We start from the raw sequence: 12028 nt of genomic DNA on the forward strand, positions 1-12028 counted from the left end.
TCAGCAAATAACAGCCGAGGCACAGCAACCGCATATTAAACAATTTAATGGCTGTTTTCTCTGCATTTTATCACTGATTGGTGCGTGTGCCTCATGCATTGGAATCCTGCTAGAAGTTTGTCTGCAACCTCGGCAGGGACTTGTCAAATGAGATTTTCAAACAGGACTGTGATTGATCAGTCCAGACTGTGCTCATCTGGTATCATCAATAATGGATAACATGGTAATAGATATATACTAGGGTTCTATATGATCGTGCTGTATGTGCAGCAGGTGGAAGTAATCACAAAGATGTGTACCTCTTGAATTTGTAGATGAGGAACACTGCGAGGCCCAGGAACACCACTGATAGGAGCATTAGCATGGCTGAGCTGCTGTGTCTGGGGTTGGAGTCCACCAAGGGTGCTGTGGGAGCAGGAGAGATTCTATTGTTGTTACATGTGCTTTAATGTTTGAACCTGCCCACAAGAGCCATTTGGGTAAATCTGGTACATTTATACACTGATGTAAATTCATATAAAGAGTCCCTGATAATAGGTAAACTTAAAGGTCCAGTGTGTAACATACTTTTAGGAGGATCTAGTGTATAATAGAAACGAAGAAAATAAGAATTGTTGTCTTTTTGTTACTTTAGAATAAGCTGTTTTTATCTACAAAGGGGGCAGGTGTTCTACAGTCTGCCCTGTTACTACTGTAGCCCAGAGCTGAGTTTCTCCTACACGTTTGAAAGGGGAGGGTGAGGTGAAGGGGCTTTAATATACAACAACACCACTAAATGTCACTAAATCCTACACACTAGTCCTTTAAACCTCCAATAACTGTGGCCCCTGTGGAGAAAAGCAGTACTGTTTCTACCACCTTGTTTCATTAATTTTAAGGAAAATCCAACCTGGTAGCGTTAAGTATAACTACATATACATAGCCAGTCCTCCCACTGCTGTTCTTTTGTGTTTGTGAAGGTCATATAGAGACATCAGTATTAAACTGAGGCTGTTTCATAACCAATTAAAAGCTCCTTCTAGTACGTTCAAGTATATATTTACTGTATGTGTACTATAAGTGCTTAGGCAGTTTAGCAGAAGATTTGACATTGTGTTTAAAACATTTCTTTTTAACTGGTTTCTGTCAACATACAAATTGCAGTTTTTCTCATTTTCCTGACTGCACATTCACATCAACTCTGCTTCTGAAATAATATAAAAAGCCAGCAGATGCATCCCACTGCTGATTATGAGCACTGTATAGATACACAACAATGTGCATTATGAGATGATACCCTTATTTTTTAATATCTCAAATGTCTTAAGTTGTGGCAGCGTGAAATTGCTCTTTCTATTGCTGGGCAAAGGAGGTGACAGCAGCAGGTAATTCACACATCTCAGGTGGATTGGAAATGGTTAAATGCACTTACATTTATCTCAAACGAGAACCCAACCAAACAAGCAATTACTATGATTAATGTCACAGCACATGCTTTTGCTCATATGGCGTCCACCTTAAACTCCTCTCATTATTTATCAGTTTCCAGTGTTGCTGTACTACTCCCGAAGCCCCTCAGATCAGAGACGGCGGCGCGTATGCTGCTGACCTTTCTCAAGCAGCTTGAAGGCTTTTTAGACCTTTTCTTGGGAGGTGAAATATAAAGAGGGATCCAGCTGGGTACACCTCCAATGTCATTAGAGCGCAGAACACCACAGACTGTCACAGAGCAGCACATGCCAGGCTGTTAATACCTGGCACTTTGAGCTACAGACAACTCGTGGCTGTGTGCCTCCAGAGACTGTGCGCCTAATGAAACCAGCCAAGCAATGAATACAATGTAAGATCTGTCCAGCAGTGGGACACAAGTACCAAGGACTAAGCCAATAAAAAAAAAGTAGAGTTTTCCAGACCAGGCACGTTATTTACAATCAATCTGCCTTCATGAATCCAGCATCGATTTGATACTTATAACAGCAATTTGTTTCTTGGCAGGAGTGCATTTTGAATTTCTCAATTGTCAACCAACCCTCCCCTTTTCCAACAGTTAAGAACCGAACAGTGTCGTTGACTCTTCAGTTCTGAATTCTGCCTCTGACCTTAAATTGTACAGTGTTCTTTCTCAAGGACTAAATAATCAACATAATTATACTCAGTGTAACACTCATTTTGTGGTTGGATGGCTATAAAAGAAATAGAACAGATGTTCAGCTTTTGATGGCAGGCATAAAAGATCCCTCGTCTCAAGGAGCTCCACTTAAAATCAAACCCCTCCCATACTCCCCAGTGTTCTTTTTTCCTGGTATGGAGGTAGACTGACAGGAATTTTAATTGGCAGACCAAAGAAAAATTTGTGTTGTCAAAACATGGTTATTACAGTTCTCTTTCTTGGCACTTCTCAATGAAAAATTGAAAATGCTAAGGCATAATTAAATTACCAATGCAAGTTAATATTATGGTTGATAACTTAATGGCAGTATTGAAAGCAGTGGGACTGAATGTTTCTTACCCAGTGTTAACTGTGTGTTGTACACAATCACCCGCACACCAGGCTTCAGCTCGAATTCCACCAAATTTTGGTTCAGTGCACTTACAATAATATCCGATACCTGTTAAAACACATACAACATGGTGTTTTACATTTTAATAGAAGTTGCAGTCATCATTTTTTATGTATAGCATGGGCTCCAGCCCCGAATGTTTTCCCAAAATCACAGAATTGTTTAGACTTTTAAATAACTTAAACTTGTCTCTCTGACTGGACCTGCAAATTAATTGAGCAAAAGTTCTTTTACTGAGGAAGTATCACCATTTAATTGGTCTCTTCTGTGTGTCTGTCAGGGACTTTGACTGGGGTGTCACAAGGGGGGCACTGACTTATGCAGGGGTGACATTAAGTATGTGTCTCAGCTTTCCAGTCATTCCCAATTTCAACACATTAATGGACCCCAGTATACAGAAATATTCAAATAGACAAGGCGGAAATAATTCATTTATACCACATGCAAAAAACTGCATGTATCTTTCCCCAAAATGAATGGGATTAGAATAAGGTGGGCATGTCTGCAAAGGGGAGACTTGTGGGTACCCATTTTCATTCACATATCTTGAGGTCAGAGGCCAAGGGACCCCTTTGAAAATGGCCATGAAAGTTTATTTTTGCCTTATTTTTGGAATGTTATTCAGCCCCATTACTAACATTAACATTTGTTCTGTGATGAAGGCCGTTGGAGAACACTTATATGCCGTAACTGGGGATAAAATAACCCCAAACCTCCAGGGTTTGGGCTCCGCCCCTCAAGTATGGAGTATGGAGCATTCTATTTAATAAGATTTCAACAATGTGTGATACAAAATCCAACCATAGTCGCCCCCACCTGCTCTAGTTCCTCATCGCTCTTTTTCTTGCCCTCTGATTGGTTCTTGTGAGGCAACAGGAAGAGCTCAGCAGCTGTTGGAACTCCGGGGAACACGGCTACCAAGAGCTGCTCCTCCGGGAAGTCAGATACCTGTGACAAGGCAGAAATATTCTTTATCAACAGTGATTATTACAAATAGCTCCATCAGTTAAAAACATTCCCACAAAATCATACAGTTACATCGGTTCAGTCAACCAGCTCGTGTGGAATGGATTATTTTGTGAATGTAATGTATGTACTTCGCTGGGGAGTGACGGGTATCTGACCTTCCCACATGGAAGCACAGAGCTTGGCACAGCAGGGAGTGGGGAAGTGATGACTTCCCTACTAGAGGAACGTAGACTCAAGGACACCGCCATAATCAAAAGGGTGCCTGGATATACAGTGTAGCAAGTAAGTGTAGTAAGTGTAGCCACAAACTTGCGTTTACTGTCTGAACTAGTTCTCAGTCTTCACTTCATTCGATGCGTGGCAGCCAATAAAACAGACTAGTTTATGTATAATGATTGTTACCAAACAGATTTCATTCCAAGTGAGCAACATGTGCTTTACATTAAAATTCAACTATTAATACTTTATTTTGAGAAAACGGCAGGATTCAATACAATGTTCCGTGAAAAGTTACTTTTCAGTCTTAAGAGAGAACTTAATTATGTACTCAAACTCTCAGTCAAGATATAATTGCCTGCCTGTGAGCCCCTGCTGGAGGCTAAGTGGTTGTATACACTCAGCACTTAAGCAAGAAAAGCAGCAACGGTACAGGCATTGGTGAGAATCTTCAAGGAGCAGATTTATTCACTCTCCTCAGAAGTTTTTGTTGCATTCATGTTTTTCTTGTGCCAATACGTGTATTTATGTCATTTAAGTTTTTTCAATTAAGTATGCAATATGTTTTTGTATTTTTCATGAACTTCAAACATATTTTGAGTTACTGCTTAAATTATACAATCTAAACCATTTATGTTTAATAACTCAAACAATTTTAGCATTCCATTTTTTTTTATTTGAGTAGAGCTAAGCATTTATTGTTAAGGTAACTTGGGTAAATTAAGTTAATTGTACCAATTGCATTCAGTTAATTGAAGTTGCACTCATATGCAGCATTTCTCCAAACTTATTTAAAATGCGTGAACAGAATTTATCTGAATAAAGTAACTTAAATCTATCTTCTTTATATAAATATTACCACCAAGTTTTGTCCACTAAAGCAAACTATTACATTACCTGTCAACACAGCTGATGCACAATAAAAACAATTTATAATTGATAATCAAAATGGTAGCCAATTCATTTTCTGTGGGGTTTTTTATGTGACTAACATCAAATCTTTATACTCTGGGGAATCATTAAGAATTATTTAAATGCATACTTGGGCATGTGATGATTAATAAACAAAATTTGAAAAATCATAAGCTATATAGCATTGTAATGCATACATTTTTGTAATTATATAAAGGCAACTACAAGATAATGAGTCAATGGAACAAACTGGAATTATGTTGCCAGTACTTCAAATATTGCACACATTTAAAATGATTTGCTTCAACAATTCATTTTTGTGTTACTTGTCTTGTCTTACTTCTTTTGCTTAAAGAGTATTTTAGTGTGAGTTTTGGGGTGTGCCTTTTTAAGATATAAACTCTGAAACAAATGAGGTAAATACGTTTCAGTAAAAACAGTAAATCAGTGAAATATAATATGTATAAAATCATAAACCTGCTGTATACCCAACTGGTTTTTCTAATTCAATATTAGAGAGACATAACATTCACCAGTGCATTTGTGTTTTAATCAGCCCTCACCAACACCCTGGAACGCTGACATTCAGGGAAATATTTTCGCTCACAACTACAGCTGATATGTTTGTCTCTATGGAGAGAGATGGAGAGGGGGAGAGATGGAAAGAAAGGGTGAAACACAAATAGCAACACAGAGAGAGAGATACAAAGGGACAGAGTGTCAAATCCATAACGACCTTTATGTGGAGGAATGTAAGAACACCCTACTTTTTCAAGTGTAACTTCTTGAAAAAGAGCAGGGAACACTATCGTAAGTTTTTCTTTAACATGTCAGACAGTGTTGTATTGTACAGAAACTGCCTATAAAGGCAGTGGGTCCAGCCATGGCAGTTTAGCCTAAGCACTGTTGATATGGGTCTGGGTCTTGGGGCCCTGTGGATTTCTGATGGCACAGTCCGACTGGGCTTCCATAAGAGTGCTCAGTGGATGCAGGAATGCAACTCTGGCACATTTTACTGTGTAGAGATAACTGTGCAATTGGATATTCCTGTGATATCCACTTGGTTATTGGTTATAGATAGCTGCTGGTGGGCTTTAATAATCAAACTTCTGACATAATACGAAACAGGTTGTAAATCTAGGACACAGGACTTTGGTATCAAAACTAGATGACTGCCTGTCTTTTGTTTTACTGTATTATATAAATGTCCAACGCGTTATTATCCCAGGTCGTCAAATACTGAGACATTTGTCATGCCCCTCGGCTTCTCATACAGACAGACAAGGTACCCTTTAGCAGTGGCGTGCACAGGGTGGGGGCAGCCCCCCCTCGTGGCCCAATTGTTGAAAAATGCATGCTAAAGTGCCCTCTTGGGAGCCAAAACCTGTGTTAAAGTGCCCTCTTGGGAGCCAAAACGCATGCTAAAGGGCTCTCTTGGGAGCCAAAACGTGTGCTAAACTGCCCTCAAGTGCCCTCTTGGGAGCCAAAATGCGTGCTAAAGTGTCCTCTTGGGAGCCAAAACGCGTGCTAAAGTGCTCTCTTGGGAGCCAAAACGTGTGCTAAACTGCCCTCAAGTGCCCTCTTGGGAGCCAAAACGCGTGCTAAAGTGCCCTCTTGGGAGCCAAAACCTGTGTTAAAGTGCCCTCTTGGGAGCCAAAACGCGTGCTAAAGTGCTCTCTTGGGATCCAAAACGTGTGCTAAACTGCCCTCAAGTGCCCTCTTGGGAGCCAAAATGCGTGCTAAAGTGTCCTCTTGGGAGCCAAAACGTGTGCTAAAGTGCCCTCCTGGTTGGCAAAATACACTAAATTGCCCTCGTGGGTGGAAAAAACACTCAACTGCCCCGTTCCAAGTTCTATTATTAGGTAGATGCCTATTGCATGTTTAAGGAGCAGCTACCTCACTACGTCTTGTGGGAATAGCTTTTCAAAGCTAGCAGGTAAAGTTAAAAGTTGGGTTAGCATTGCATATCAGGGTTTCCGCCAGGTTTAAGTTGACTCCCCGCCGGGGTAAGCATCTGGGATCATTTTTAAAAATGCTTTCTTGAAAATGCCTTTTAAACTTCAGCTTGTAAGTTAAGGACAGAAAGTCTTGTTAGTAGGCTAATGCTATTGAGAAGGCTAGCGGCTAATGCTAGCAGCTAGTTGAGAGAGAGAGAGAGAGAGAGAGAGAGACCAGTGTGACGATCAGCTAAGTAGAACAGAGCTGGGTGAGCAGTATAAACTGTGAATGTAGCTTTAGTGTATATTAGGATACACTTTGCAATAAAAATAGATAATGCAGTCAAAGCAGATTCCCTGAATTTTGTGAAGGCTAGATACATTTAGGCTAGCTAATTTGAATGAGCCGCAATGTATTCCACGGAGCAGTAAATGTGTCTCACACCTTTTCAACAGCTATGGCTTAAGCTTTGATATTGTTTTATTTTAATTCCATTTCTTTTGTTGCTGTTGAAAACACAGCATTCAGGAATGAAAGAATGCACATTGTCTGATTCTCTATAAGACTCTTCTTGAATTGTTGATTCTTTAAAATGTGTGTTGAGTAAATACAATTTATAACATTAGCATAGCATTATGTGGCCATATCTTAAATTCTCCAGTCAGCTTTTGGAATTTTGCTTAATGTGTTTCTTTTGAGTTGTCAAATCATTAGTTTAATGTGTATTGTTCCCTGTGTGATTTTATCACAGAGCCCTCTTGGGTGAAGAAAATACATTAAACTCCAGAAGACTATTAGGACCAAGAAATACTATGACACATTACTGTTACAATGACTTTAATGTTGGGCCCTTTGTTGATCTATATTGAGCCAGAACTATATCTCACAGAACCAGTTTGGATTATCTGGTGCTAATATGGTGTTAAAATGCACTAGAATACAGGAAATGGCATCTACTTAATTTTAAATGTTCCTTGTCAGTTAGAAAATGATCCTTTTCAATGGCTAAATAAAGCATTTACAAGCTTGTTAGCTTGAAAATACAGCCACAAATGAACAAACTGAAAACAACACACACATTTTTCTTAGCTTAGTTTATCTTTTGGACAATGATTCTCACAGGACAGTGGCCTATGGAAAGGTTACAATTAGCTACTATATATAAATGTCCTGACACTCTTCAGGCATCTATATTTGAGACAAACAAAATAGAGCAATTTGGTTAAAGTTTTCTGGCTTCATCTCAGTTTCTGAGGATGGCAAAAGATTATTTTTCTTTCAATAAAAAACGCGAAGGCGAACAAATGCTTCTGTTTTTGTTTCTAGAAAAGCATTTTTTAAGCCTTTAGTTCTTAACCAGTTTATACAGGCAAGGGAGGCAGGGCCTGGCTAGTGATCACTCTTCATTTTAGAGCCTGTGATGTTTTTATGTTTTTTCAGTAGCCTGGGCGGACAATGGAGTGGGTATAGCCAAAGCACATCAATTATCAAGCACAGAAATCACTATTTGAGTACCAAAGTAGTGGACAAATGATAACCGTGGGCATGACTTGCAATGAGAGAAGGGGCGGCCGAGGGGGAGATAAAGTGAACGGGATGACAGAAGAGGCAATAGCCCCTGAAAAAAAATCAATACACTTTGACCATGTTTGTTCTCACTGCAATCAGTCATTAGTTTAAAAAGCTGGCTGGCTTCTTTAGAGTGATCCCTTTTGATGCTCTGCAAATTTACTACTGGATACAAAAATCAGATTGGGATGGCAAACCGAAAGAGAAGTTAGACAGTAAAAGACGAAGACGAGGTTACCTGCTGCACCTTTTATTTGAAGAAAATGCTATTTGAAGAAGATAAGCTCTCAAGGGACGAGGGAGAAATGAAGCCGCATGCAAACTGAAAGGTATTACGCCTCAACAGATAGAGCACATAGTATTTATGCATACAAACCGCAGTTCTTCTTCTATGTTCTAGTTTAAATTTAATTAGCAAATCACCATAAAGAAATTACAAGTGAGGCTGATGGGAATGTCATTATTTTTGCAGGTATTTGATCATACATCAACATATTGGACAAAGAAACTTTTGACCTGATGGCACTGGATGAAGTCAAAGGTCCAGTGTGTACTAACATCTGATCTCTGATCATATAAATTGATGCTAATGCTTACCCTAGCTTATGTGTTTATAACATAAATCCTGACATTAATTGAAATCCCAATTGTGTTTCACTTACTGTGAACCCAGTATGCATTCCTGTCATCTGAGACTAAGTTAATTATCAACTCTACATTTGTTGAATTGAAACAACAAGATGAAAATATCACATTACTGTGCATGATTTACCAAGCATCAGCTGGATGAGAAAGTATTCCGGTGCCTTTGGGGAAGCAATAAGAAGATGATAGCTTGATGGCTTGCATTAACCTTCAAGGGAAGCTATGGGGGAGTATGAACATTGTAAACTGTGTGAGTTTGAACTGATAAACGTTAAGGGAATATGAGAGGGAGGCAGCTGAAGATAGACAGAGTGGAATTAAATAACCTCCATTACTGAATGTGCATTCACGACCAGGAGAGGCAATGGCATCAAAATGAGCCTAGGTGAAGAGTGCAAAGTCATGACTGGAAAGATTTAGGAAGAGGGCTACACGGCACGGCAACTCAGTTAAATGGACCTTGACTTTAATTGCACGTTGTTCCCTCTCTCATCTTCTGTTTTATTGTTGGGGAGTTGTTTACTATGTTGGGAAGCCATCAGTTGTGGACCGGCCCCCTGTCTCAAGCAGTTCTCAACCATAACAAAATAGGGAAAAATAACCCCTCCTGTCACCGCTTGGACAATATGTCTGTCTGGAAATGAACTTTGTGTCAGCTCCGGCTTCATAAACAGATCTAGAGCCCTTTCATATGGGTAGTGGCTGATTTCAAACTCTAACAGGATAATGTGAGAAGATGAATACAAACAAAAGTGACACATCAGCCACTATCCACAAGTGTAATGTAATAAAAGAAACACATTGGAACTGTCACCGTTTTCACCCACTGTTCCATTTTAATACTTCACTTTAAGGGAGACTCTGTAAGATGCTTACATACTGTAACCCCAGTTCTATGATGACTTGTAGCAGGGGCACCTCCAAGGGGGAGCCAAAGGGAGCCAGGGGAAGCCATGGCACTTCTAGAACAATTGCTGGTCTCCCCCACTGCACCACCACAAGCTGCATAAGCATAATATGCTTCTGAGTAATGAGCACTGTATGCATAATTTCCTTCTGTCTGATATTTTACATTAGTCATTTAAATCATTAAATTAAATTGAATTAAATTGTGTATAATTAAATCAATAATGTGGCCCTAATGTTCTCTATTGTTTATTGTGGCACTAAAACTCATGTACTCATGTGCATGTACCTCAAATTTAAAGGTCCAGTGTGTAACATTTAGGAGGATCTATTGGCAGAAAGGTATGTTTTTGTAGTATATAGTCACCTGAAAATAAGAACTGTTGTATTTTTGTCACATTACAATGAGCCTTTTATGTCTACAAATGGCATAGGGTGCCTTCCGTGGATGCCGCAATGTTGAAACTCCATGGTTCTACAGTAGGCCAGAAGGGACAGACCAAACACTCTAGATAGGGCGCATCTCACGTCCACTGCAGTTTCTCCCTTGAGAAATGGAGGGTGAAGTGAGTGAGTTGCAATTTGAAACTACACTGCTAGATGCCACTAAATCCCACACACTGGACCTTTAAGTACACTGGGGTTCTCCCTATAAAATAGCCATTGTCAGTATCCACTAATAGGCAAAGTAGGTGTGAGGGGAAAACACGATTCAGAATTAAGATTCTTGTTTTCTTTCATTTTGAATAAATTCACGAATTTGTGATCCTTGTACATTAGGGTTTCTCCAGTTATGGCTACAAAACAAAGAAGATGGAAGTCTGTGCCGAGAACACAGTCAAGTGTAGGTGGTAACTATGATGTAATGGAGGCGAAAATTAGTTGAACCAGACAGCGTTTCTTTTCCGTGGAGGAAACTTGGCATTCCTCACAATAGCATGCAGTGTTTAGTATAATTATTTTCAAGCTGTTACTGTAGTGCACCGTGTGCTAATACACGAAAATGCACATGATAAATGAGCTTTGGGCTACTACTGGTCCCTCATTTCTTTCTTTCTCTGTACATGTTGTACAGGACGTATTAATTAGTAACTAATACTTTTGGGATTTTCATTAAAGGATATGTTCACAAATGTTCAAGTCTTTCTAAAAACAATATTCAGGTGCTCATATAAACAGCAGGTCCTGCTTGCTGCAATCATTCCTCCATATTGTACTAGCCCTAAAGAGATTCATTGCAGAATCAATTTCAATGTAACTGATGGGGGACAAAACCCACAGTCCCCGTTCTGTGTAAAAAATACATTCCACAGTTTATCTGAAGCTCTTCGTGTTACTGTCACTCCACTGCATCTCAGCAAGAAAAGGTTGTCAGGGGAACACAAAGGAGGGAATCTGAACTAAAAAGACTGTAATATTTGAATGTATTCGCTTGATTGGACTGCTGAAACCGCATATTGCGACTCTAAAAGAGAACCACTGGGTTAGGACACTACTTTAGTTCATATTGAGCTTCATGGTGATTTTATTGATTGCAGTTTTTTGGTATTTTGCATGCACCAATAAACACTTTAGCCTGTTGTGAAAATCGTGCAAAGTATGCAGAAGATTAATTAAAGTGACTTGAAACATATTCCTGTCTTCTGCAATAATGTGAACAACACAGCCCCAAGACAAATGGTAACATATTGTCATACAAAAATAAAAACACTTGCGCAGATAAAACAGGTGGCAGTTTTTCAAAAAATCCTGGCACCAGTGTATGTTCTGCAGGCAGTGATTACAACACGAGGCCCTATTAGAATATAAATTTAAGGCACATGCTCGTTATTTCATCCACACACTAAAAGAGTTTGACTGAACTAACACTCAGAACAGTTTCCATGCCAATCTCTGTGATTGGTGAAGTACATAAGCCTTTAATGGCTCGGGAATGCATCAATAAGCCTGGTGATTAATTTAAGATTGAAATTTACACCCTCAGTCGAGTGAGTTCAAACATAAACAAAACCAGTGTGTCCACAGGGTTGTTAATATTGATTCAGTCTAAATAATTTAGCAGAAACTTGTTACTTCTGTTCTTCAGCAACATATTTCTAATTAAAAAGTATCATATGGAAAAACTGAATCTTTTAGTTTTATCAAATTTTCCACTTTAAGGGTCCAGTGCGTAACATTTGAGGATCTAGTGGCAGAAATGTTTTCATTAGTTTATAATCACCCAAAAATAAGACTTGTTGTGTTTTCGTTTCAGTTTTTATCAACAGATGGAGTGGGTCCGCCATTTTGAACTGCCACGTTTTAAAAGTAGGCCAGAACAGACAAACCAAACA

The 12028-nt window shown here is 39.2% G+C and overlaps 1 protein-coding gene across 1 annotated transcript in view; it reads right to left on the reverse strand.

Annotated features, from left to right (window-relative positions):
* Positions 1–12028, reverse strand: part of sorcs3a (sortilin related VPS10 domain containing receptor 3a) — a 225355-nt gene that overhangs the window by 7618 nt on the left and 205709 nt on the right. The window contains exons 23-25 of the mRNA XM_051386085.1: positions 3357–3488; positions 2489–2588; positions 300–405 (exon numbers count right to left, since the gene is read on the reverse strand). Of these exons, the coding sequence (XP_051242045.1) occupies positions 300–405; positions 2489–2588; positions 3357–3488 (338 nt within the window). The remainder of the gene's footprint in view (positions 1–299; positions 406–2488; positions 2589–3356; positions 3489–12028) is intronic.

This window comes from Dicentrarchus labrax, unplaced genomic scaffold, assembly GCF_905237075.1.
Source record: "Dicentrarchus labrax unplaced genomic scaffold, dlabrax2021, whole genome shotgun sequence".
NCBI classification, from domain to species: domain Eukaryota; kingdom Metazoa; phylum Chordata; class Actinopteri; family Moronidae; genus Dicentrarchus; species Dicentrarchus labrax.